General features: G+C 44.9%; 1 protein-coding gene across 4 annotated transcripts; it reads left to right on the top strand.

Annotated features, from left to right (window-relative positions):
* The first annotated feature begins 4,493 nt into the window (after positions 1-4,493).
* On the top strand, positions 4,494-26,503 carry LAYN (layilin). Of its 4 annotated transcripts, XM_022561568.2 has the most exons (7): positions 4,496-4,723; positions 7,671-7,968; positions 15,607-15,764; positions 20,780-20,812; positions 21,435-21,518; positions 23,769-23,868; positions 25,632-26,503. In XM_022561568.2, the coding sequence occupies exons 1-7, from the start codon at positions 4,639-4,641 to the stop codon at positions 25,993-25,995; spliced, it is 1,122 nt and encodes a 373-aa protein (XP_022417276.1). In that variant the 5' UTR covers positions 4,496-4,638; the 3' UTR covers positions 25,996-26,503. The 4 variants fall into 4 exon arrangements, with proteins under 4 accessions (XP_022417277.1, XP_022417276.1, XP_022417281.1 ...); XM_022561569.2 differs by lacking the exon at positions 20,780-20,812 and having other exon boundaries at positions 4,494-4,723; XM_022561573.2 differs by lacking the exons at positions 4,496-4,723; positions 15,607-15,764 and having other exon boundaries at positions 7,757-7,968.
* The last annotated feature ends 1,150 nt before the right edge of the window (positions 26,504-27,653 follow it).

Below are 27,653 nucleotides of genomic sequence, written 5' to 3' on the forward strand. Positions count from 1 at the left end.
TGTAGACCACCAGTAAAAACAATTAATAAGGAAATAGAGATGAAACGTCAGTCCTGAAAACTTTAAAGTCTTCTTGCAGTGAAAAAAAAAAAAATTCCATTTCCCAAAATTTGGTTTACTCAGTTTCTGGAACATGTCTAAAGTCAGAAGTGAATTGCTTCTAGTTCTGTGACTAGCTGGCTCAACATTCCTTTGTCTTATTTATTTATATTTGTTTTTATACAGCAGGTTCTTATTAGTCATCAATTTTATACACATCAGTGTATACATGTCAAACCCAATCGCCCAATTCGTCACACCACCACCACCACCACTCCTCCACTTTCCCCGCTTGGTGTCCATACATTTGTTCTCTACATCCGTGTCTCAGTTTCTGCCCTGCAAACCGGTTCATCTGTACCATTTTTCTAGGTTCCACATATATGCGTTAATATACGATATTTGTTTTTCTCTTTCTAACTTACTTCACTCTGTAGGACAGTCTCTAGATCCATCCATGTCTCAACAAATGACCCAATTTCGTTCCTTTTTCTGGCTGAGTAATATTCCATTGTATATATGTACCACATCTTCTTTATCCATTCATCTGTCGATGGGCATTTAGGTTGCTTCCGTGTCCTGGCTATTGTAAATGGTGCTGCAGTGAACATTGGGGTGCACGTGTCTTTTTGAATTATGGTTTTCTCTGGGTATATGCCCAGTAGTGGGATTGCTGGGTCATATGGTAATTCTATTTTTAGTTTTTTAAGGAATCTCCATACTGTTCTCCATAGTGGCTGTATCAATTTACATTCCCACCAACAGTGCAAGAGGGTTCCCTTTTCTCCACACCCTCTCCATCATTTGTTGTTTGTAGATTTTCTGATGATGCCCATTCTAACTGGTGTGAGGTGATACCTCATTGTAGTTTTATTTTGTTTGTTTGTTTTTAATATTTATTTATTTATTTTTGGCTGTGTTGGGTCTTCGTTTCTGTGCGAGGGCTTTCTCTAGTTGCAGTGAGCGGGGGCCATTCTTCATCGCGGTGTGCGGACGTCTCTTGTTGCGGAGCACAAGCTCCAGATGCACAGGCTCAGTAGTTGTGGCTCACGGGCCTAGTTGCTCTGCGGCATGTGGGATCCCCCCAGACCAGGGCTCGAACCCGTGTCCCCTGCATTGGCAAGCAGATTCTCAACCACTGCGCCACCAGGGAAGCCCCTCATTGTAGTTTTGATTTGCGGTTCTCTAATAATTAGTGATGTTGAGCAGCTTTTCATGTGCTTCTTGGCCATCTGTATGTCTTCTTTGGAGAAATGTCTATTTAGGTCTTCTGCTCATTTTTTGATTGGGTTGTTTTTCTTTTAATATCGAGCTGCATGAGCTGTTTATATATTTTGGAGATTAATCCTTTGTCCGTTGATTCGTTTGCAAATATTTTCTCCCATTCTGAGGGCTGTCTTTTCGTCTTGTTTATGGTTTCCTTTGCTGTGCAAAAGCTTTGAAGTTTCATTAGGTCCCATTTGTTTATTTTTGTTTTTATTTCCATTACTCTAGGAGATGGATCAAAAAAGATCTTGAGGTTCAACATTCCTTTGTCTTATACACATGGACATAATCCCAGTGCCAATCTCCCTCACTTTCAAAGATCATTCCCTTTGGTATATATTGGAAAAGAGAAGGTTAAGACTTTGTCCCTTCTGCATTGTCCAACTGGCAGACCTACTCAGGGTTGTACACGCAGCTCCAGGGCTCCAGCTCTATTTAGGACCACCGTGCACTTCACACCTGGCCTCCACCTGCAAGTCCTGGACGTAACCTCCGTACGATGCATCTCCCATTCACAGTGCCAGCAGCGGAGCCAGTGATCCACTGGTCAGAACTTAATCATTAGGGACACACCAAACTGCAAGGGAGGCTGGGAAATAGTCTTTAATGGGGGTGGATGCGGGGACACCTGCCTAGTTCGAATTCAATGACTCTATCACTAAAAGAAATGTTTCTGCCACAACACTATTTGGAGAAAAAATGTTTTGAACAGAAGGAGGGTAATCAGGCTTAGAGAAGGGAAATTTAGAAAGTTACGAAATTAGTAATCTCATCTCAGCATTACCAAGAATAAAAGTTACCCTGTCAGGGTGATGTTTTTCACTGCCAGACAGATAGCTCTCTCTTGTGAAGACGGACATAGCAGGCTAAACTTTCAATCCATATAGCTAATTCCCTTTGCTCTGATTCCATGCTCACTGAGAAATCTTCTTTCGCCCAGAGGGAGAGTATGTGCTCAAGAGGCCAAGGCAAACATCGGTTTACCTGATGATTCTATTTCTCAACAGGTAAATATATTAGTCACTTAGACTGGGTTTGAGCTTGTCAAACTAAGGGTTGGACCCTGGACCAAGACAATTTTACCAAGAAAAATTCTACGTTATGAGCCTTCTCAGCAACCAGTGTTCCCCCAGTGACACCTCTCTGCATTACCAAGTGTAATGGTCAGGTATTGCTGCAACAGTACTGAATAACAAAGAGATCTAAAACATTTATTATTGCTCACATATCTGTAGGTCAACGGAGGATTTGGCTGATCTAAGTTTGGCCAGATAGCTCTGCTTCAGACTGCAGGGGCAGGTCTGCTTCTCGCTACATGTCTGTTGATTGACAGAGCCAGCTCTGCCCCACATACCTTCTTCAGGATATACCTGGACCAGTGGCATATCTGAGCTATGTTCCTCTCAGAGAGTGGCAGAGAAGCAAGAGAACAACAAAAACACGTGAGGTCATTACCAGTCTAGGCTCAGAAATTTCTGGCTCATTCTGTTGGCCAAACAAGTCACACGGTCAAACACAAGGACAAAGGATGGGGAAATATACTCTGCCCCTTTAGTAAGAAGAACTTCAAAGTCACACAGTAAAGGGTGTGGTTACAGGGTTGGGTGAAGAATTGGGGTCACTGTCGTAATCTGCATTAGGTTAACTGCATACCTTAACCAAGTCTATCTGGACCAAGGGCCAGGGTATCAGAGGGAGAACTCAGGGCACAATTTAATTATTTGGGCCAAGGTAACAGCTTCTCTAAGTTATAGCAGATGTTATAATTTTGGAAATAAATCCTTTGCAATTTACATTAAGTGCTCAGCTATATGCACACTTACATATCTAGTTGCCTTATCAAACCTTCACAAGTTAAGGTAACTTTTATTGTTGCCAAGAGTTAATTGATTTAGGCAAAGAAACTTGCTGAAATCCACACAGACATTAAGTGAAGAAAAGCAGGACTGGAAACAGAATATCTGATGCCAACTCAGGTGCTTCTATTCACCATATCAGCTCCCTCTTTGGTTGTTTTGATTATCAGGAATTTCTAAAAAGAATGTATTTTGGATGTGAAATGTTCTAATTCAGACACAAAGACGGGCTGTAAATGAACTTGCCATAAACATCAGCCCTCTTCCTGCCAATGCTGCTGCTTTCTGCAGTAGCAGAGCTTCCCAGTATTACTAGCTGATACTGAAACAGATCCCCCAGCCTGTGATCAATCAGGCCTGTTTGTCTAAAATTGCAATGGCTCAATCTGAGACCAAAACTCAGAAGTCAGTGGCCCAGGTGGGGCTTCTGCCATGCTTCACAAGAGCATGGTACAGGGGAAAAGGCAAATCAGACCCACCTTCCAGCACTTAGTACTTTAGTTTCTGGACAGGAGGCTCACTTTATTATCTGAATGTATTTGAAAACATTTTGTTTACAACAAGAAGTAAATGTAAAACACGACTATTGTGGGAGTTTAGAAAAAGGAGCACACATTGAGGGCTGGGTTGGTGAGGAAAGCTTTTCCAAAGGAAATGAGGTCACTCTTTCCTGGGGGAAAAGTGAGGGGGTCATCTCCTTTCTACCACAAGGCTGAACAAACACCTACACCCATGTGCCCTGCAAAAAGTACTATTATTTCCTTGCTGGGCTCAAGAACACCCTTTGGCTTCTAGGAAGTCCACTCTCCTCTCGCCCAGAACTCCAACTTAGCCTCTCTGGACGCTGTCCCAAAATTTGCCTGGCCAGTGGTCACCCTGCCTACCTGAGCATCTGTTCTCTTCATCCGCCATTCCTTTCTCAGGTGTAGCCCTGAGTGCCTGGACAGCGGCCTACCGAGCCCTGGCAGGTCTGAGAGTTTGCCTCTCCCAACTGCGGAGCCTAGGACGCTGGGAAACTGGCTGTGCCCCTGAGGAGTGGGGGCAAGATGCGGTCGTGTTTTTAGCCACAGTGCGGTCTTCATCGGATTTCGGAGAAGCCAGTCTTGGATTTCCTCGTCCCCGCGCCCTGGGCAAACGCAGCATTTCCATGGGAAGCTCGAATTGGGGTGGGGAGCTGGCTCCCCTCCTCTGCTCGCTCCCCTCGGGCGGGCGGGGTGTCTAGCGCCGAGCGCGCTGGAGGAGGCCCTGGAGGGGGCGGGCCAGCCGGCGGGGCTGCCCTCTCCGCAGTGACGTCCCAGAGGGCGGAGGGGCGACGGACTGGCTCCGCGCACTCCCCGCCTCCTCCGGGCGCCGGGTCCGTCGGTCCTCTGGAGATGCTGCTGCCGCCCGCCGTTGAAGTTGCGGAGCACGCCGCTGCCGGTCTTCCCGCTCCACCGCCTTAGCGCCCCGGCGTCCGAAGGCGCACCCGAGCCGGGCCATGCAGCCGGGAGCGGCGCTGCAGGCCGTGCTGCTGGCAGTGCTGCTGGCGGGGCTCCGGGGCGCGACGGGTCGCCTGCTAAGCGGTGAGTGCGCGCGCGCTGGGGCGGGGGCTGGTTCCCGGGCGCTGGGCTGAGGCACCCACTGCACCCCACCTAAGGCTGACCGTCCTCAGGGCCACGGTGCCTCTTCTCTGGCCCTCCGCGGAGTGGGTGGAGGGGTGGCGCCCCCGCCCCACCAGTGGACTTAGCCCTGCGGCGCCCCCTACTTCTAGAGGGGCAAGCGCCCGGCTGCTGAGCCTAGCGCCGGTTCCCTGCGTGTCCTGGACTGCGCGAACTCCGTTCCCCGCCCAGGGCTGCCATAATACCGAGAGACGTAGGCTAGATGGGGCAGTGAGCAAACTGCCCCAGTAGGCGGCCCCTCGGTCCGCTCCACTGAGAGCGGCGCAGTAGTCCCCGGGACCCCCACGCAGGGCTTGTCCTGCCCACCAGGGAGGCCTCCTGTCCCGGGAGACGGTGCGTACAGTAGAGATTCTGGATCGGCTGTGCCGTGGGAACCCCAGCCCGTTACTCCTGGTCTCTTCTGGGGGGAAAGGATCCAGCGCCTGGAATAAGAGCGCTTAGAGATCGGGAAAGAAGCCTAGTTAGCGCGGGGCAAGCCCCGCCTGACTCAGGGGAATGACTCTCTCTGCTTCCTTCCTCCTGTCGTGTCACTGCAGCCTCGGACTTGGACCTCAGAGGAGGTACAGTGCTCTGGCTCCTTGCCTCTTCCATTTGTTCTGCATGTCGAGGCGGGGCGGGGCGGGGTGGGGGGCGGCGGAGGGGATGTCCGTTCCCCTTTCTCAGGTTCCCTTCGCAGGCAACAGATTGGCCAAGAGGGATGGAGGAGAATGAAAACCTCCGCTCCGTTATCGGTGCTTCCGAAGCTGATTGAAGGAATCTAAAGTTGGTTTCAGGATGGGGTGGGGTGCAGGGTGGCAAAATGGGAGGGTAACCGAATTCAGCTGTTTGGGTGACGGCTGCACGGGCTCTGTCCTCGGTGACCGCCCTTCCCCTTCCTGCAAATGAGAGGAGAGAAACACTTCCTGAAGGCAGGGGGACCAGATGCACCCTGGGCCTTCTTCCAGCTCTGGCTCCCTCTGGCACTCACTGCCTGACTTGGGATGTGTGGCCAGGCTGGGCCATACAGGAAACTCGTTTAAGGTGTTATGTTTTCCCTTGATAATCCAACGATGGAAAAGTGGGGACTGCCAGTAAATTCAACTCCACCTTGGGGGTGCCTGAGGCTCATTTGTTTTTCCTCTGCTGCCTCATTTGGAGCCACCTTTAAGGACTCATAAAGCTGAGCTGACCCAGCCTTCTCCCCAGGGAGCATCCCAGCCACAGCTTCTCTGGCCAGTGGTCCCTAGTCTCTCTGGAACACCTCCTTAGTGAGAATGTCCCACTTTTGAGGCCTCCTAATTTGCTGATGGAGCAGTCCTGTTAGAGTTTCTCTATTCAGCAAAAGGAGAAGAGTGACAGAGAAAGAGAGAAGAAGCAAAACTTTTACAACTTGTTTATTGAAAATTTCTTTACAAAGGCGATGAAAGAAGAAACTGAAAATAAGAATTCACAGGAGCTTTCCAGATTATCTGTATGTGCTCTGTTCCCATTTAAGCACTGAAAATGCAGTTAACTGCCTGTGGCCTTTTGCTCTGTATTCTGGACAGTTTGGGGAATAACTAATGCTATCTGGCTCTGTGCACAGTTGCAAAACAAATTAGGAAAATGAGAACATTCTATGAGAGCTGGGAAGAGGTTCCCAAACCAAAATCCTTTATTCCTCGCTCTGTGGCAGTAATTCACGCCCACAGCCCACAAACTGGCTCTGCATTGCAAGGGATTCCCCTTGTTGAAATCTGATTTTCACTGTACATCTGGATCCAGAAACATGCTGTGTGTTCCTGTGGGTTAGGAAGCGGCAAGTGTTTCTGTATTCCTGGCACCTAGCACAGTGCCAGGCATGAGCGTACATGCAATACATACTGACTTAACGAAGGAGCCATGAGGCTAATATTTTGGGTGCAGCACGTCTTTAGACACCCAGACACAAGCCAGGGTGGTGTGTACTGGTGAACGATTTTTTATCCGTCCTCAGTAGAATCCCATCCATTTGTCCTTGATGGTCTTCAGCCCTTCAGGTGTCAGTCAGATGAGACATATTACATGGGCTCCCAGTGCAACCTGAGCCTGTGGTGGCGTGGGGAGCAGAGTTCAGTGGTTATGGCTGTGACTTTGTAATTAGATCTGGGTTCTGACTCAAGTCATGCTACGGATAGCTTATGTGACCTTAGCCAGACTAATTTCTCTGAGCCTCAGTTTTCTCATCTGTAAAATGGGGCATAAACAATATCTACAACAGTGGATTACTATAAGTGTTCAATGAGATAAGGTATGTATGTAAATGCAAAAGCCCTTAGCATAGTACATGACACATAGTAAGAGTTCACTGAACCTTAGCAGTTGACTTTAGGCAAGACCAGTAGCAGAAAACCCCATGAATCTGATGCTTTTATCTTCTGCTTATACCATAGATTGGGTGAATATTCAGTCCTGCTATTGATACATACGCAGAGGGTTCCAGGGTAGAGGAGCCCACGCCTGACTTCAGAATGCCTCTCTTACCTGAAGGAACCCCCAAACAGAGATAACTCACTTTAAGCCACACTTAGTCTCCTGCGACTCCCTAATGGCATGGAAGTGTTATTTTTTGCCTTTAAGTGAAACCATAAATCTTCATCTACCTCTCTTTTAAAGATTCATTTTAAATGTCTGCTTTTCAATAATCTGTAATGGAGCAAAGAAAACATGGAGTCTAAATCACTGTGTCTCCACACTGGAAGGGGTATTAATTTGCTCTGAGAGCTTAATGACACTAAAACAAACCACTGATGAGTAATCAGAATTCCTGCAGCTTCATTCAGATGCCTCCAAGCATCCCTGCTCTGGTATATGTTGGGGGCACTAAAATAGGTAGGCTTCTTTTTTTCTCTAGGTCAGCCAGTCTGCCGGGGAGGAACACAGAAGCCTTGTTATGAAGTCATCTACTTCCATGATGCTTCTCGAAGACTGAACTTTGAGGAAGCCAGAGCAGCCTGCAGGAGAGATGAGGGCCAGCTAGTCAGCATCGAGTCTGAAGATGAACAGAGACTGATAGAAAAGTTCATTGAAAACCTCCTGGCTTCTGATGGTGATTTCTGGATTGGGCTTAGGAGGCGTGAAGAGAAACAAAGCAATGGCACAGCCTGCCAGGACCTTTATGCCTGGATCGATGGCAGCACAGCAACATTTAGGTAAGTGTGTGGAACTCACAGCAGCTAACTCACTTGATGTAGCTGCAAAAAGAGGCAGGCTGGATCCACGGTGCCAGTCAGTGTGAAAGAGAAGTCCCAGCCAGGCAGAGCCCTGAGGGGATAGCAGTACTGCCAGGGCCACTGACCAAAGCAGTGGGGCGAAGGCGGTAAATCAGCCTTAACCTAGGCCCAGAGAGCTCTGTCCAGGAGGGTGGCCCAGAAGCACAGCTTCAGTGGCACACAATGCTTGAAGTCAGTCGTTCTGGCTGCCCGGCCTTTTGGACTAGAACCCCAGTGAGAGATTTTTTTTTAAATTTTTATTGGAGTATAGTTGATTTACTATGTTGTGTTAGTTTCAGGTGTACAGCAAAGTGAATCAGTTATACGTACACATATATCCACTCTTTTTTAGATTCTTTTCCCATATAGGCCATTACAGAGTATTGAGTAGAGTTCCCTGTGCTATACAGTAGGTCTTTATCAGTTATTTATTTTATATATACTAGTGTGGATATGTCAATCCCAATCTCCCAGTTTATCCCTCCCCCCACCCCCTTACACCCTGGTAACCATACGTTTGTTTTCTACATCTGTGACTCTATTTCTGTTTTGTAAATAAGTTCATTTGTACCCTTTTTTTAGATTCCACATATAAGTGATATCATATATTTGTCTTTCTCTGTCTGACTTACTTCACTCAGTATGACAATCTCTAGGTCCATCCACGTTGCTTCAAATGGCATTATTTTGTTCTTTTTTATGGCTAATATTCCATTGTATATATGTACCACATCTTTTATCCCTTCCTCTGTTGATGGACCTTTAGGTTGCTGCCATGTCTTGGCTATTGTAAACAGCACTGCAGTGAACATTGGGGTGCATGTGTCTTTTCGAATTATGGTTTTCTCTGGATGTATGCCCAGGAGTGGGATTGCTGACCCAGTGAGAGATTGAAGGCCTGTGGGGCTGAAGGGCTCCAGACTGCAGGAAATTATGACAGGCAAGAAATTAGAGCCAAGATCTAATTCTCTGGATTGACCAAGAGGGGACTTAAGGAAGCCTGCAGTTTGTAGAGCCCTTCTAAACCCACAGCACTGGACTCACCTGCCCCCCAGCACCATGGCATTGCCATCGTCCCTCCCTAAGAAAAGCAGTGACGTGGAAGAACGTCAAAAAATATCAAAATTAAAAGGCAGGCATAAGACTGGGAAAATGTTGTAAGAAATTTAACAGTTATGATCTTTTTACAATAAAGAGTTAATATAAGTCAAAAAGCACCAAAAGTTTATATAAGTCAGTAAAACCCCAAAAGATAAAGGGGCAAAAGACCTGAGCAAACAGTTCACAAAATAGAAAATCTAACTGGTAAACAGTCATATGGGGAAAACATTTAAACTCATTTTCAATCAAAAGAATGAAGATTAGAATATATCTTTATTACCTATTCCATTCAAGACAGCATGAAGTTCACCCATTATGCTGTTCAGATCCACACCTTCATCTAAGTTCCAGGAGTCGTTCCTCCAAGATTCTCTTGGGCCTCTCTCCTGGGAGAAACTTTAGAAAGGAAGCTTAGGAGGAACTACACTCCCCACCACTGCAGCTGGTCCCAGCGCCACACCTGATATTTATTGACCCCCCTCCTCCTCTGTGCAGTCTAGATTCCCTTCACCCTCTGTTCGGGGAGCCTCAATCGCTCTCTTACCTTGTGGCAGGACCCAGACCCTCATCCCTGAAGAGTGTGAGGCCTAGTCAACTTGCATTGCTTATGCTGGAGTGATTTCACTTTTCTGCTTACCATCAAAATTGGGCACATGAGTACCAACAGGTACCCAAGTAGATAACCTGGCTGTCAAACATATCTCTCCCTGCTTGTAACAGCCGAGATACCTTCACCTCATGATTAGGGTCCTGCAAAGAGAATGACTCCTCTTCTTGCCTGCTGGTTCCTGGACACAAGAATCCCCAGATGTCCAAGTGGCAGCCATTGTTCATAGTTCAATAACACTCTTGCTGTATCTTCTGGTGGAAGGATTCCCCCAGAATATACCAGGACCTCTAAACCCACAGAGCTCAGCATTGCAGAGACAAGAAACACAAATTCCCCAAGTAAGTACTACCAGTGAAGGTAAGCAGGGCTACTCCTCCTTTCATAAGCTATAGCTTTACGAAATGTATTTCTTAAAGAATAAGACCTGAAAGTCAAAATTACTTCTTTATCCATGGGCTGCAGAATGGATGTTGTGGTACCAGGCATGAAAACGATACTAATCTCCTTGTACATCTCCATCAGAGCTCTTGGGTGACCAGGTGCATTGTCAAGGAGCAGTAATATTTGGAAAGGAATCTTTTCTTCTGACAGTAAGTCTCAACAGTGGGCTTAAAATGTTCAGTAAATCATATTGTAAACAGTTGTGCAGCCATCCAGGCTTTGTTGTTCCATTTATAGAGCAAAGGCAGAGTAGATTTAGCATAATTCTTAAGGGTCGTAGGATTTTTGGAATGATCAATGAGAACTGGCTTCAACTTAAAGTCACCAGCTGCATTAGTTTCTAACACAAGAGTCATTCCACTCTTTGAAGCTTTGAAGCCAAGCATTGACTTCTCCTCTCTAGCTACGAAAGTCCTAGGTGGTATCTTCCATTATAAGGCTGTTTTGTCTACACTGAAAATCTGCTGTTTAGTTTAGCCACCTTCATGAATTATCTTAGCTAGGTCTTCTGGATAACTTGCTTCAGCTTCTACATCAGCATTTACTGCTTCACCTTGCATTTTTCTGTTATAGAGAGGCCTTTTTTCCTTAACCTCATGAACCAACCTCTGTTAGCTTCAAACTTTTCTTCTACATCCCTTGGCTCCCAGACCCCAGAATACTCTTGGATGACACAGGATGATACAAAGGTCAGTGATTCAAAATGTGCACTGTGTCTTGGAGGATGTTGGCTCATCCTCACAAAGTATTGCCTCTAAGCTAGTGCTTCAGCTGTGTTTTCAACAAGTTCATCCCTCACTCTGTCAAACTGGCAGCTTCAGGATGGGTGAATATGTGATGTGACTAGTAAATCCCCTGCCTACGCCCACATCTCCTTTGCTATAAACTAGGTTTTTTGGTCTGATGAGATCTTATTTGGAATTCTGTGCTGGTAGGTCAAAGACTGTGTAAGCATTTGGATAGTGGCGCTAAGGCCTTGAGGCTAGAAAAGCAAACCGATACCCAGATTGTATGTCTATTCCTATCAACATGAATCATTGCCCCTTTCAGGATGGAAGGAGTCCAATGTAGTCAACTTGCTACCAGATTCTAGGCTTGTCTCTGTTCCCAGCAGACTGGTTGTTGGGCAGTAGCTAGATCAGCCTTGGTGAGTGGGAACGGCTACTGTTGAGCCCATGCATGGCCTCCATCCCTGCCACCATGGCTACCCTAGCATGTATCTATTATACCAGAGCTGGGGCAGCTGATAACAGGCTGGCTGACATCAACTGGCTAAGTCATTTTGTCTCCCTGGTTGTTTAGCGCCTCTTCCATGCTAGAGGCTTTTTGGTGGGCTTTAACATATGATAGATTTTCATACTTTACCCCTACTCCCATACGTCTATTCACATCACTCTATCCAAGAGCTCCTTGTCCCCAGTCTTCCACTCTTTATCCTTTTAGACTTCTAATCAACTGGCTAAGCTCTTTGCCTTTACCCCTGAGTTTTTATATAGTCTAATCTCTAATAACTTCTCTTTCTATACTAAGTGGTTAACTAGGTATATCAGCTAAGCTCTGGCCATTGGGAGGATGTTTCCTTAACACTTGATCTTTCAGAACCATCTCTGAGTGGGACTGTAGTACAGCTGCTGCCCATTTGGAGTTGTACCCCCATGCTTGGCTGACCTATCCATGAACCAAGCTTAGGCTGCCTTTATCAGCTAGTCGTAAGGGATTCCTTTATGCAGCTATAGCTGTAAGCTGAGGGACAGGCTCTGGTACAACAGTGGTAGATGTCATGGCAGTCTGCTCTACCTGTTCATACAGTGCCATCTGGTCCTAAATATACCTCTTCCATCTTGTAATGAGTTGATTCCAGGCCTGCCTAATCTTTTGACTAGGTATGTCTGACAGTGTCTCTCTTACATTGAGCAAGTTGGATTGCATGTTCTCTTGGTGCTCCTTGCCTAGTATCAAGCCAGGAGTTGCTTTGCAAAAGGTGATTTTTTTCTCATCTATAGATGATATGGCCTTGCTGTAGAATCTTAAGGGTTTGCATTGTGATTCTCTCATTGGAGCTTGTACAGATTCTATATGGCATTATTTTTCTCACCACTGATACCTCTAATAATAGGGTCTGATGGATCATATGGCCCAAGTGGGAAGTCTGCTTCCATCACAGCCTAGAACTGCTTCAGAGTCCTTTTCTGCTCTGGACCCCACTCAGAGACACCTGTCTTTCATGTCAACTGGTATATAGGCCAGAGCAGTATTCCCAGGTGTGAAATAAGCCACCTCTAAAACCCAGAGAGACCTACCCCAGGCTATGCTTCCTTCTTAAAATTACTGCAAGACGCTTCAAATTATTGTGAGATGAAGTAATTTGACCTTTAATTTGAAAGGGGTGTTCTGGCATTCTCTAGATCACTAGACACTACCCAGTTTCATGAAGTAGCAGGCCCCTGAATCTTCAAACGTTTACCTCCAACCCTTGGAGCACTTGAGTCTTACTAAGGCCTCCAGTCCTTGCTCATCTGGTTCAGTGAGCGTGATGTCAGCAACACGGTGGACCAGTGTGATTTTTTGCAAGATATCCAGGCAGTCTCTTTTCACATCATATTATGACAGAGGGTAGGAAAATTAGTATAGTCCTGAGGAAAGACCATAAAGGTACACTGATGTCCATTCCAAATAAATGCAGACTGTTTTCTGATTCTCTTTCTGATACAGGTGAAAAAGAATGTACTCACCAAATCTGCGTATTAGGTACCCAAGGACGTGTTAAGCAGCTCTAGCAAAGATACCACAAATGGCATAGTAGGTACAATTGAGACTTCTAGCTGGTTGAATTTGTGCTACTCCAATGTCATCCTTCAGGATCTGCCTGGTTTTTGCAGGAGCCAGACTAGTGAATTATATAGAGATATGACAGGGAATACCATCCTTGCATTCTCTAGGTCTCTAGGAGTGGCACTACTTTCTGTCATCTTCGCCTGGATAAGGTATTGTTTTCTATTTACTATCTTGGAGAGAATAGGGAAGAATGCACTTTCAGAGGCTTCCACTTGACCTTCTCCACTACTATAGCTCTTACCCCATAAGTTTTCAATTCATATATTTTAGGACTGGGGAATGACCACTGGATGGGTCCACTGTGAGCTGGTCCTGATCTCAGAGAGACAACAGTGAGTGGTCCTGAAGAGAGATCTTAGTTCCCTGCCCAGGAATTGAACCTGGGCAGCCTGGATGAAAACCAGGAATCCTAGCCACTAGTCCACCAGGGGCTAGAGGCTAGAAGCAAAGTTCCCCTAGCTGTTACCCCCCCCACTGGAAAATGCGTTTCTCAAGGAGGCAAAAACTATAAAAGCAGGTACAAAGTTTATTATTAGAGACACAGCATAACATGTGGGAGAGCACATGGAGAAGCAGTTCGTTTATTTAAGACAGAAGCAAGGCAGAAATACACACCCAGAGAGAAAGGGTTCGGGCATCCTCTCTAATGAGGAGCGCGGTAAAGAGGTGATTTAAATCCCTTATATAGGATAGTCCTTCTGGGTCTTTGTTTACCTTTGGCCAATTCTCTTCTTTCACAGCTGACCAGTCCTAGGACCCTCCCTAATATGCATGTGCGACTTTTTGCTAAGATGGATTCCACCACAGAGGCCTGTGGGGATATGTCCACACTTATTATGGGGTGGCGCCCCCTCCCTTTTAGACCCTCAAGGAGCCTTTCTGTGCATGTGCAGACAAAGAAGTTTTCCTTGACCTCAGGAGTGGTCACCTTATCTCTTTATTCCTGGAGAGCTCAGCTTCTGCCACTAGCCTTGTCCTTGGAGTGTCTCGGTGAGAACAAAGCTTCAATTTTATTCCACTTGACAAACACCAGCTGTCCGGCCCAGGGACCCATCTATCTCCCATTTCAGTCCTGGGCCAGAACTCCATTTAATACTTAGCCTCAATATGCTCCCACTCAAAAGGGTAGTTTTAATGACACTTCAAGTCTTTGGGTATCAGTGTTGACTTGCACTCTGTGTCCAGCAGTCTTTGTAATATTTGGGTATTCCTCTTTCCCCAGCGTATGGTTACTTGAGTAAATGGCCATAGGTGCCTTTGGGAGAATAGAGGAAATTACCATGTGCACCTACTGTGGTGTTGCAGGGTCCTTCCTCCTTCTAGCAGTGAGTTCCAAGCCTGAAACCTGGCTCAAGTCCAGTAACTAGATGCCAGGCATAATATTCCAACCATTCCATCACCTGTGAAATAAAATAACATAAAGCCATAGGGCCAGTGGGGAGGAGAACAGACAAGCAGGAGGTCTACCAACAGGGTTGGAAAATTGCCTGGAGGTGACGAATGAGGTGCAGAGCCCAGCCCCAGTCAGGATCTCCAGCTCTCCAGACAGTGTCCAAGCAGACTTGCAAGCTCAGCTATCATCCAGGCGAATTCAACCCAGTGGATTCAGCAGAGGATTTTCCTCTCGGTGAACGGCAGCACAAGACTCAAGCAGAGCCATGTGAGGGTGCTACACAGAGAGCTGTCTCTTAGCTGTCTCCTAAGGAGGGGCTCTGACAAGAGCTAGGCAGAGCAGCAGGGCTCACCTCAATAGCCTGAGCATCAGGGGAGATCTGGGCCCCGGAAGGAAACTGCTTAGGTGAGTAACAGGCGAACTACAAAGCCCAGCCCTGAGTCAGCACATGGGGTGGGTGCTCGCATCATTTAAACTATCTATGGAATCTAAGGCTTTAATCTGGCGCCCACATATCCAACTGGGTGGCAGCATCATTTAATTTCAAGTACCATTGGGGCTGCTAGTGCACCCCGTCCAGGAGCTAGGGAGACAGAGACAAGAAATCAGGTGGCAGAGGCTGACAGAAGGGCTCATCGGCCTGATGAAGTAGAAACAACTTAAAACCTGAAGAAGACTACTTGGGCCTCCCGCTTTTGCCCCCACCCCATCTCTTGCTTTGAAGCCTCTACATACTGGAAAGTCTTGCTCGGATGCTTGAATCTTCTATCCGCTCCTCAGAGCTAGGAAGGCAGCTATGGCTGTTGAAAAGCATGGGGAGATGGAAGCAGGGCACGCTCTGGATGAGATAAGCCATGCCTCTCTCAATGCATCTGATTTCTAAAAAAAAGAGAAACAAAACCCACTTAGCCGAAAGCAAAAAAGAAATAAGATCATCCAGACTTGCCCTGCTGGCTGCTTTTTCTCATCATTCCTTTGCAGACATTATATGGTAATATATCCCTCCCTGCAAAGGCAAATGTCAGATGATTGATTGTGATGTCCGTATTAGACAGCGTGGTTCTACTTACTGGAAGCACTTCAGTTCCTCCCTGTCTCTTAAGTTCCTGGCTCAGTGGAACTTGATAGGAAAACAAAGGCTTTGAAGTCTTGTGGTATCCTTCTCCAGTTGCCTCCACTGTTGACCCCTTTCCTACAGGAACTGGTATGTGGATGAGCCTTCGTGCGGCAGCGAGGTCTGCGTGGTCATGTACCATCAGCCATCAGCACCCGCCGGAATCGGGGGCCCCTACATGTTCCAGTGGAACGACGACCGATGCACCATGAAGAACAATTTCATCTGCAAATATTCCGCTGGTAATGAATCCTCTCCCAAGTTATATGGCTGAATTCTCAACCTCCTCTCTCATTTCATAAGCAGCTGCTCGTTCCAAGAATTTGTCACGTGGTCTCTGCGAAAGCTTGTTGCAAATGCCAGCAGTGTTAAACATTGGGAGTTCTTGTGAAGGGAGATGTAGTGACACTTCCTCACTGAGGAATAATTCTAGCACAGGAGAGGGGCATTAGATGCTAAGAGAAAGGATGAAGAAATGAAAGGGTCTAATTTATGTATGATAAGGCAAGAATTATGAGAACTTCAAGAAACAAAAAGCCCTCCACGTGGACAATTATAATTCTTATTCCTTCCAGATATGAGATTGTATGCTGTAAGAGCTTGGAATACAGTAAGTCCCTACATACGAACCTTCAAGTTGTGAACTTTCAAAGATGCGAACCAACGTTTGCATGTCCAGTCCCGTAAGTTAGTTCACGTGTCTGGCGTACATTGTCACATGCGCACATCCTCTACAAGTGGTTGTGCTTTTGTGTACTTTACTGTACAGTACTGTATAGAGTGCAGTAGTGCAGTATCTTTATTTCAAGCCCAGGATGTCCTGAAGCAAGTGTAAAAGCAGTGGCGATGCAGCTGGTACTGTACTGTACTGTAAGATTTAAAATGTTTTCTTTATGTTTTCTGTTTGTTTTTTATGTATTATTTGTCCGAAAAGTATTATAAGCCTATTACAGTACAGTACTATATAGCCGATTGTGTTAGTTTGGTACCTAGGCTAACGTCGTTGGACTTACAAATGTGCTCTCCGAACGGAATTCGTTCGTATGTAGTGGACTTACTGTAAAGAAGAAATATGAAAGGAAGCTGGCCATTGTTCCTGCAAGTCTTCTACCAGCCACGTGACATTATTTTCTGGGGCTTTAAGGAAACAGAATAATGACCAGAGGAGGTAGATGATAAAATACACCAATTTTACTGACACTGGGCAGATAGAAGTCACTTTGATGAGCAGGGCATCATCCTGCTCCTTAGGGCACCCTCTAAATACATGCCTTGCAAATTTAATTGACGTTTGCTTCTAAATCTGTGAAGGGTTTTGAATTGGCTACAAGCCTGTAGTCTCACTGTGCTGAGGTTTCCCAAACTCCTCCATTATGTTGGACTTTGATCTAAACATGAAGTGATTTTTGATCTGTTATGGAAGTTTCTCACCTCCCTGAAGCCAACTGCTTGACCCCATTTCTGCATCCTTTCCTGACAGAAGTAGAATGACTTGTTAGTTACATCTATTGAGGGACTAAACAATCCTGTCATTTTTAAATTGTCTGAATTTGACTGTGCTTTTGCTGCTAAAGCTGTTTTTCCTCCCTCTTCAACCCCTTCGGATGAATTCTCTCCAAAGACCTGGCCTTCCCCACCATACAGAGTTGTCTCAGGCAGGGAGGTTGCAAGGACTGAGGCTGGCTTAGCAGGGCACATTTTTAGAGCAATTAAAGCAAGGCGCTTGTTACAAACTGGCTGCCCATCACTTTTGTTCCTCATATCCTATTATCTCCATGATTTAAAATGTTGTACTTCTTAAATATTTTCTGAAATGTGAGATTTTGACATTTGTTTTCATAGCCTTTTATTTTTGGACTTTGAACCTAGTTAGGTTTTGTTTTTAATCATAATCTTTATTAATTTTGCTACTGCCTGATTTAGACTGAGTCCTGGCAGGAAAAAGGTGGCACACTCAAAGGGTTTAATGAGAAGAGTATAATAAAATGATATTTGCCAAGGTGTGGGCACAGAGCATGAGATGGTGAAGTGCCCAGGAATTAGCTACAATGGGAAGTTGTTACTACCCCCAGGTTTCAAGGAGCAAAGGGGAGGGACTCCAGAGAAAGCTTGGAGTCATGGAAGAGGAGCCACCCAACAGGAGCTGTAACCAGAGAATGCAGCTACTGTCAAACCACAGTGACGTGCGAAGGGGGCCTGGGGGATAACTACCAGGACCCCTCTCTTCTCCTACCCTCTAATCTCCTGCTTCTGCCTCCTACTGGTTAAGTCCAATCAAGAACCAAAGGACAGGACTTCCCTGGTGGCGCAGTGGTTAAGAATCCACCTGCCAATGCAGGGGACATGGGTTTGAGAAGGTCCGGGAAGGTCTTTCCTGGTCCGGGAAGATCCCGCATGCTGTGGAGCAACTAAGCCCGCACGCCGCAACTACTGAGCCTGCGTGCTGCAACTACTGAAGCCTGCATACCTAGAGCCCATACTCCACAACAAGAGAAGCCACCGCAGTGAGAAGCCCACGCGTCAAAATGAAGATTAGCCCCCGCTCTCCCACTCTCTGCAACTAGAGAAAGCCCGCGTGCAGCAGCGAAGACCCAACGCAGCCAAAAAAAAAAAGAGCCAAAGGACAAGGGAGCCACAAGACACAGTCCATAGAGTTCAGCCTCCCAGGACACAGAGAAGGACCAAGAATAGATCCAGCAGAGAGAAGTGGGCACACGGAGAAAGACTAACACATTGCCTTTGCGTGGCCCCCCTCCTCAGGATAAGTTCACACACCTCAGCACGCCATAAAAAATTGGCTTGATCAGACCCTTGCCTGTCTCCAGCCCCAGTTCTTACCACTCTTATTCCTCCCCGATCCCATTCCCCTCTGCCCCCTGTGAAGTTCCCCAAGAGCTCTTAACTGCTGTTTCCAGTGTGGTTGGAACACCCTTCCCTCTTTCCCGGTCAGCTCATTCTCAGCCTTCAGGTTCAGGTTAAACATCACCTTCTCTCATCACAACCAAGTGCAGTAGGTGATCCTTGATGATAATGATGATGACAATAGTGATTTTCTATAAGGGGCGTTATTAGGACAATCTGCAGAATTTGAATAAGATCTGTCGATTGGTTAACATATATATCAATGTTGATTTCTTGGTTTTGATAATTGTACTATGGTTATGTTAGAGTATTGCTCCCCCTCCCATCTTAAATACACACTGAAGTATTTAGGGAGTAAAGGGTAACTATGGCTGCAACTTATTCTCAGGAAAAAAGTTATGGATGCGTCTGTATGTGAATATATACATGTGTATGTGCGTGTGTGTGTACAGATTTAGATATAGACTTGTAGATATAAATATATAGGATATATATAAAGAGAGACAGAGAGAATAATTATATAAATGAAACGTGATAAAATGGTAACATTTTGGTGAAGGATACATGGGAATTCTTTGTACTAGTCTTGCAAATTTCCATAAATCTGAAATTATTTCCAAATAAGAAGTTTTAAAAAATCACTGCCTCTGGGAAGCATCCAGGGCCCCTCAAAACTAGGTTAAGTGTTCCTCCCATGAGGATCATAGCACCTCACACACACAGTACTTTAACTGCCTGTTTACAAGTTTGTCCCCTTCACTATATGGTTGGCATGAGGTCTGGAAATATACATGTTTGACCAGTTAATCCCTGCACTTGATGGGCTAGGGGAAGGTCACCCAGTATGGTTGCAACAGGATGGCACTACATCCCATTATACCAGAGGGCAAGGGACAGGTTGAAAGATAGCATCTAAAACTAGATTTGACAACATGACCACATAGAGTAGGTGACATGCTAGCCAGACCTGATCACTTGATTCCTCCTGGGGTGTGCTAAAGGCATAAACACATTCAGTGGAAATCAGAGACAAATCACCTGAGGCCATGTGTCACAGACCATTGCAGCAATTGATGGAAGTGCTGCGTTAGTTTGCCATGTTCACTGCAGTTTTGCCCAGTGGATTGAACTATGGAGGGACAAGAAAATGACTACATCGTGTAATGTCTTTGAATATATGATGTATTGCAATATATCACAAAATTAATGTGTTAACATTCTCCTGTACTTCCATGTTTTATTGCCATCCTGTATAATATAAGTTCCTTAGAGGGCTGGGACTACTTTTCACTTGCTATTGTGTCTCTAATACCTAGCACAGAGTTTGTCTCCTTGTGATTTTAATTTTTCATTTGAATTTTTGAAATTAAAATCCCAGTTCAGTTACTTATTAGCTGTGAGATTTGAGCAAGGTGTTTAATCTCCGTGTACCTGAGTCTCCTTGCGTGCAAATTCAGAACCGCACTCACCTCATAAGGCTATTATCAGGATAAATTGTGTTTGTTTTTAATAAAACATTTAGAGCATGATGCTGTTTCTATCATATAGCAGACATTTTTAATAAATGAATGGATTTGCATCATCTCTACACACACACACGATTGAAAGTTTCCTTTCTGAATAAAACTTCAGAATAGCTTTGATATCCTGGCCTTAGGACTGTGAATTCTAAAATTTTGACCTTATGGACCCCGACGCTATGAACCCAGAGCATCTGATCAGTGTAGAGTCACCGCCAGTACAAAAGGCTGACACACTTTCAGCCAAAAGTAAAAACATTGATGTAGGTCGTCTGTGCAGCCCGACTATCCTGAGGCTCTTAGAAATATTTTAAATGACTCGTGTTCTAGATCACCAGGCTCTGCCTTGGGGCTGGCCATGGTCTCCTTAGTCCCGGGCCACCTCCACTGCTTGGAGATCAGTATTTGTTGCTCTAAAATATCCCCAATAGGAATTGATCAAATGTCTTGGATTGCTTTACAACAGCGCAGGCCTGGGTGTAGCCGGGGAGGAGTGGGGATTATTGTTGAAACCAGATTAGCCATATGTTCCTAAGAGTTAAAGCTGCTTGATGGTACATAGGGGTTCATTATACTGATCTTTCCACTTTTGCGTATATTTGGAAATTCTCATATTTAAAACTCTTAGTTTTAAAACTAAAAAGTTTACTTTTTAAAAAAGAAAAAAGTGCCCAAGTAAAACTGGGGAAAGGCTAGTCTTTATGCAGAAGAGATTCTTTGGACTTACTAACCTGGTTTCTAGTGTCTGATAATACTAAATGAAATTTATTGGACAACTGAATGAACAAATAAATGGATGCTATGCTCTGGCCAACTTCATTCAGATGGCATGGAAATTTACTTATTACTCTCATCCTTGTTTCTTCCTGCTATAGAGAAACCAACAGCTCCTTCTACAAGGCCTGGAGGTAAGACTGTCAATTGAGATTTGAGTTAATTTGGGCTGTTTCACAGGTTTAGAAGCTTTTCGTAGGTTTAGAACCACATGTTCTTTAAACCAGATTATTCAGCAGAAAGACCACTGGTGTTAACCCTGACCCTTTGGACAGGTATATGCCACACCGGACATGACCAGTAGTTCATTAATCTCACTAGCGTTGTCTTTCTCTCAAATATCTGAAAAGTAATAGTTGCAAATTCAGTTTGGGATGTTACTTGTCATTACTGACAATATGAAAGGAATAGTCCAATCTAGTGATTCAAGAAGCAAGTCAAACTGATAATTTATGGTCCTAGAAGTGAGTTGTTGGCCCCTCCCCTTGGCACTTCAGTACTTTATGGGCCTTGATGTCAGCTGCCTGCTGGTTGTATCCATACATGATTCTTGGCAGCAAGTCTCACCAGAAAGGTAAAGACAAGTAAACCTCTAGGTCAGCAAATTCAATTCTTTTACTTCCCTGGGTTTATAAATGGCACTGGTCACAATGCTGGTGCTTTTTGGCATCCCACCCTGAAGCTGGTAGGACCTCAGAGAATATCTGGATTTTGATGCCTTTCTCCAGGTTCTCAAGTCCATGTGTCTCTCTCCAGGTGAAGGAACAGAGACAGAAATGCCCATACTTCCAGAAGACACAGAGAAAGAAGATGCCACAGAAACACTGAAAGAAAGCAAAGGTATGTACAGAACTCTCCCAGAGAAAAATAGATAATAGGACTCTCCTGATCACGAATTCCCCATGATTATATACCCTACTTTGTTCTTTCCCACAGCAACTTAAAAATGGAACCAGACAGAGCACTTATGACTTTGTAAAAACTGCATTATATGTTAGATTTTGTCAGTGAAATGCACAAATGGAGCTATCCTAAGACAATTGGGGCGATTAGACAAGACAGGAGGTAAAAAAAAACCTGCGTGAAGACAGACGAGGCTTGAGAACCTCCCAGAAGTTGTTTGGGGGGAGGGGAACTAGAGAATGGATGTAGAGAAATAAGAGCAGAAAGACCCAGGCCGTGATTAATATTTCTTTAGGAGACAAATAGAGGAAATGGACATAAAAGATAAAAGAAAATGGAGTGATAAATTGGAGTGCTAATGGACTTTCAACCTCAACTCTCACCTCGAGTTTCAAGAGGGAGATCAGGGCTGGTTACTAGACTTATCATGGTGATCATTTCATGATGTATGCAAATGTCAAATCAGTATAGAATACATCTGAAACTAACATAATATTATATGTCAACTATATTTCAATGAAGACAAAAAAAGAAAGATCTGAGTTTTGTCACTGGGCAAATTTTTAAAAAACACTTAATTTTTCAGTTTAGTTATTTGCACAATAGAAGTAATAACATTTTTCTCACCTGCCTGAGAGCATTTCTGTGTCCATAAAATGAAACAGGATAGTGCAGTACTGCAATAGTTGTGACACTAGCCACCCCATGTTAGCACAGACCCTACAGGTTAAGGGCTCAGTCCCCAGCAAGACTGCCCTCATTTCAGATATCAGCCACAAGCTCAGGGGTCCCCAGTCCACCCACACTTCTAATCAACTGGCTACAATTCCAGGGAGTGCCCCATCACGTTCAATAATTCACTAGAACAACTTACAGAACTCAGGAAAACACCATACCTATGACTATGTTTTATTATAAAGGTTACAAATCAGAAGCAGCCAGGTGAAACACATACAGTAAGGTCTGGGAGGGTCTCAAATGGGGACTCTCTGTGTCCTCTCCCTGTGGAACCAGGATGGGTAATCACCTTCCTGGCAAATCAACGTGTTCAGCAGCCGGAAGGCTCCACCGCGCTTTGGTGTGCAGAGATTTTCTTAAGGTCTCATTACGTAGCACAGTTGATTTGATCATTGGCCGTGTAATTGAACTCACCCCCTAGGCCCCACCAGCCCCCATCCAGAGACATCTCTGTCAGTATAAACTCTGATCTGGTCTGAAGGGCTCATGAATAAGGAAGTTACTCCTATTTCTGAGAAATTCCAAAGATTTAGAGCCTCCCGCCCAGGTACCAGGGACAAAGCCTAGTCAAATTCTTTATTATACAACAGATGTAATGTGTGAAAATGCTTTTTAAAAAATCCAAAGTGCTGTGCAGCAGTGGGTGGCATTTTTATTGCTCATTGTTACTACGGTGGTATTTAAAGTAGGTTTTGTTTTGAGGGTTTTTTTGGTGGTTGTCAGGTTTGTAGCCTCACAGAAAAACAAAGCCACAGCCTCTGGATGGTTGAGAATCTTAACCAGTAGGAGTAGGAAAGGGATCAGTCCCCAATCATTGATTCCTCCCAAAGCCCCTTGAGGGAAAATTCTCTGGTTCTAAGACTTAAGTCTTAGGAAAGGTAAGGATGGTAGATCTCTAAGTGCCCTCCACAGTCGCTGCTCATGGGCCCAGCTGGATCCAGTTAGCAGTCAGAAACGTCAGTAAGGCTCTACAGTCTGATTCATGTGTTACACGTGACCTTCTCATTCCTGGCAATAACACCGAGACTTCTGGCTTGTTTCTTTTTTCCTCCCTCTCCCCGATCCCACCTTGGAAACTACTGTTTCTGTCCTTAGAGTCAAAGACACCAGCACCCCCAAGCAGCCTCATCTTTGTTAACAAAGAGGAAGAACGAGAAAAGAGATAACCTCTTTCGTCTGAAAAAAAATTTTAATTAATAAAACTGCCCATCTTATATTTGCAAGAAACCCAAAAATGTAAACTTCTTTTCTCTCTGTTACTTCAGATAATAGGACAGGTAGAAAAGCCTCATTTATTGAAACTGGAAGACTTTGCTCTCTGGGTAACTATATCTGTTTCCTTCCAGAATGCGCTCCTTGGAATGCTCTGTGTTGATTATGCTTTTTTAAGCCTGTTTTGAAGCACACAGAAACACCACCAGTGCTGATAAAGTGTGCTTTTCTTTTCAGAATCTGCCTTGAATCTTGCCTACATCCTAATCCCCAGCGTCCCTCTTCTCTTCTTCGTGGTCACCACAGGTGTATGTTGGGTTTGGATCTGTAGAAGGAGGCAAGTAAAACCTTCATCACGTAAACCTTTGTGTTTTCTGAACTCTTCAAGATTTGGACTTCATTAAAAGCCACGGCAGCTCCAAGACAATCACTTCTACAGATTTGAGAGTAAATTTTCTGATGGGCTCAGGGCACTCAGAAGTACTAAGCATTGTGCTTAGCTGTGATTAAGAGAGTGATCTTACATTCTTTAATTTTTGTGTGTGTGGAAGATTTTAAACGACTTGAGGGGTGAGACTGTGTTATTCATCTGTGCGTCCACACATCACTCAGCAAAGTGCTCTCATGCATGTATGCGCTCACTCCAGGAATGCTTGTTGGGTGAGGGAAGGAATGAATAGTGAGCCCTTTGAAAACGACTGTTCCAAAGCCTGGCAAACCACTGAAACTAAACCACTTAATTCAAAATGAAATAGCCAAATCCTTTTAATTGACTTTTAATTGAATTCACAAGTGTAGATTGCTACAAAATAGCTGCACTAAGTAGCCTAAAGCACCTCTGTTAGTGGATCATGTGCCACCATTGTTGAGGTAACCAGAGGTCTTCTCAGCTACCTTTTTATTCCCCATCATCATGGTCTACAGAGAAGAAGGAAAGCAAAGGTGCAGCTTAAGACTTGACTCCCTTTGATGACCAATTTAAGATAAACTAGTAAGATTCCAATGAAGATCCTGCTTCATTTAATAATAACTTCCTTATAGGATTATTAGAAGAATTAAAGCAGTTAATATATGTAGAATGAGTATATAGTAAGCACTCAAAAATGTTATCTCTTCCTATGATCATTTTCATTAGTTAATTCCTTTTAACCTAAAAATAGAGTTCAGTTCAAAAACTTGCAAATATATTTTCTGACTGCTTACTCTGTGGTTGGGTCTTGATTTCCCTCCCTTACCTGTCTATTTAGCACCTCACCACAATGTGGGATTGTGGCTTTGAAGCTGGAGTCTATCTCGGGGTTTTAACCATTTTTGTGCCACAGACCCCTGTAGCAGTCTGGTGAAGCCTATGGATCACTTCCCAGAACAATATTTTTAAATGCATAAAATAAATTACACTGGATTACAAGGGAAGGAATAATGCTGTTATATAGTTTAGCAAAATATCTCCAACAACTAATGTGAAACAGTAATACACGTGCTCCTTTATTAATGCTTCTTTATTTAGTGGTGAGTATAAGTATCATAATACTGAAGTAGAGATGAGCATAAAATATGTGATGTGATATGAAAATATCTATGATTTCTGTTGGTGAACAAGTCAAGATATTACTAGTGGGAATTCCCTGGCGGTCCAGCGGTTAGGACTCCGTGCTTTCACTGCCGAGGGGAACTAAGATCCCACAAGCCGAGTGGTGCAGCCAAAAAGAAAAAAACAGAAATAAAAACAAAAACAAAGCTATTACGACTCAGGTTAACTGCCCACATTCAAAACTGAAGGACAAGCTCAATTTCACTTAGAGATGGATTTTTTTAAATGTGGTATTTTCCCCCATGCAGTTCTATCCATGGACCCTCTGGAGGCTCTGGGGATCCCAGAGTCATCACCTCCGCTCTGTGCTCTGGCAGCAGTGAGCGATAGATACATAACAACACTTTCCTCTTTTATTCCCACCCCACCCGAAACCTTGACCTGTAGGTTGAGGCAGGTGAGAAGTGCAGTGTAGTGACTGCCCAGAATGACCCCCTCCTGCCTGCACAGGGGCACCGGGATGTTCTCAGTCCCCTTGTCCACTGAGCCCTGGTTCTCTTTACTCCTAGGAAACGGGGGCAGCCAGGCCCCAGCAAGAAGGAGCAGCGCCCCACCTGGCCCGCTCCTCAGCCGGGTAACAGCCCGGACCTGGAGGTTTACAATGTCATACGAAAGCAGAGCGAAGCTGATCTAGCCGAGACCCGGCCGGACCTGAAGAACATCTCATTCCGAGCGCGCTCGCGAGAGGCCCCTCCCGACACTGTGTCCTGTGACTATGACAACGTGGCCATGAACCCATCCGAAAGCGGGTTCGTGACGCTGGTGAGCATGGAGAGTGGCTTCGTGACCAACGACGTTTATGAGTTCTCCCCAGACCAAGTGGGAAGGAGCAAGGAGGCCGAGTGGGTGGAAAATGAAATATATGGTTATTAGGATGCATGAACGAACCCTGAACTGACAAGAATGGGAAAGAAGAGAGAAGCAAAAGTCTATTTTCTATAAAGAAAACACTCAGAAGGTCTGTGAAAGTGCTCAGATCAGGTCCTGGGGGTGAGCATGAGAGCCCCTGTTGAATCCGCAGTTTGGGCTATATCCCTTATCCCAGTCCCTCACCTGGCTGGAACTTCTGAGAAAGCACCTTGTCCAGCGTCTGGCACATAATAGAAAATAAACAACTGATTGTTACAACTGACTTTCAAGGGACAGTGCTTTCACTGGCGGGTGGGGTGGGGGTGGGGGTAGTTGCTGTGGAGCTTGGGAAACCAGCCTCTAGGTTCTGTTTCTCTTGCTCTGTACAGCGGCAAACATCATCACAAAGAGACAGAAAGTACAGAATCTTTTCAAAGCTCGCCTATGCCAGCCTCGAGCTGGGCTGCACAACAGCAATCCTTATATCTATTTTTTTCAAAGAATCAAATCAAATAAAAAGCAGGAAACAGAATGTTAGTCAGTCTGTGTCTACAGCCCTTCTTCTGCATGTGGCCTCTGGGGACCGTTTTTTCTTTTTCCTGACATCCAAACTTGGAAACACTTTAGAAACTGAAAATGAAGTTTGAATCTAGGCTTCTCGGCTTATTTGTGTTCCCAGCCCTGTTACTACACGTTGTTCTGTTTGTGTGTTTGTTTTACTGCAGCATCAACATAGCATTAGTAATAATGCTAATTATTTTACCTTTTTGTTTTCGGGATCTGACTATTTCAAAAACTTCTGGACTCAAATGCAGAGAAAAGTCACCTAACATCAGTCATTTACCAGACGAAGTTCTGAAGGTCATTATTTAAATCACCAACAGCATCCCTCTATCAGCTTAATAATCTTAGTGTTTTAACCATTCCTCGTATGTCTTGTTTTTGAATAGTTTGTAACTTTGCCTGACACGTGGAGCCCCAATCTAGACAGAGTAAGCTCGTCTGGGTCGGAGCAGTATCAAATGTAGTGGATTCTAAGCAATGCCAACTACCTGCCTTACCAAGGCAGGGAGCAGGGGGGATAACAAAAACATCATTTATGCCTGCTTCAGGGAAGTGTGTTCTGTGGCGTTAACAATATTGCAAGCAAAAAGAGTGACCATATAGTCTGAAGGACTGATTCATTGTCCAAACGCCCCGGTTCCCCTATGCTCTGGCCCCTACTAGGCTGCAAGCTCCATGAAAGTAGGGATCCAATCTGCCCTGCCAGCCATATACCTCCTGCACCCAAGACAGTGCCTTGCGTAGAGTAAACCATCAATACTCGTTGGACGGATGAACAGTTCCTCTTTCAGAGTGATGTAAAATTACCCGCATATTTCAGCTTAAAAGTTTGTAGGACCCGATTTTCACACTCCACCTGGATGGGGGGAGGATATTGAGTTATTTTAGTTTGAAAAGCACTCCTACTGCCTGGGAAGAAGGAAGCATTAGTAACAAGTAAACAGAAGCTAGTTAACAACTTAATTATGTCACTAAAACTTAAAATGAGGACCCATTCTTAAGGCTATAATCAGAGCTAACCCTCTGCATCTTCCTTTTGTCATTAGTGTCTTGTCTCCGCTGGGACCCACAGATCTCTTATTCTGTGTTTGCACACAGCCAGTCATACCCTGTATTTA

Source organism: Delphinapterus leucas, chromosome 7 (assembly GCF_059928025.1).
Source record: "Delphinapterus leucas isolate spDelLeu-1000000601 "Yukka" chromosome 7, BTC_Dleu_Yukka2, whole genome shotgun sequence".
NCBI lineage: Eukaryota > Metazoa > Chordata > Mammalia > Artiodactyla > Monodontidae > Delphinapterus > Delphinapterus leucas.

Coding starts and splice junctions, on each gene's coding strand:
- LAYN (XM_022561568.2), top strand. CDS start 4,639: ATGCAGCCGGGAGCGGCGCTGCAGGCCGTGCTGCTGGCAGTGCTGCTG. Junction 7,969..15,606: donor GGCAGCACAGCAACATTTAG/GTAAGTGTGTGG, acceptor CCTTTCCTACAG/GAACTGGTATGTGGATGAGC. Junction 20,813..21,434: donor TCCTTCTACAAGGCCTGGAG/GTAAGACTGTCA, acceptor GTCTCTCTCCAG/GTGAAGGAACAGAGACAGAA.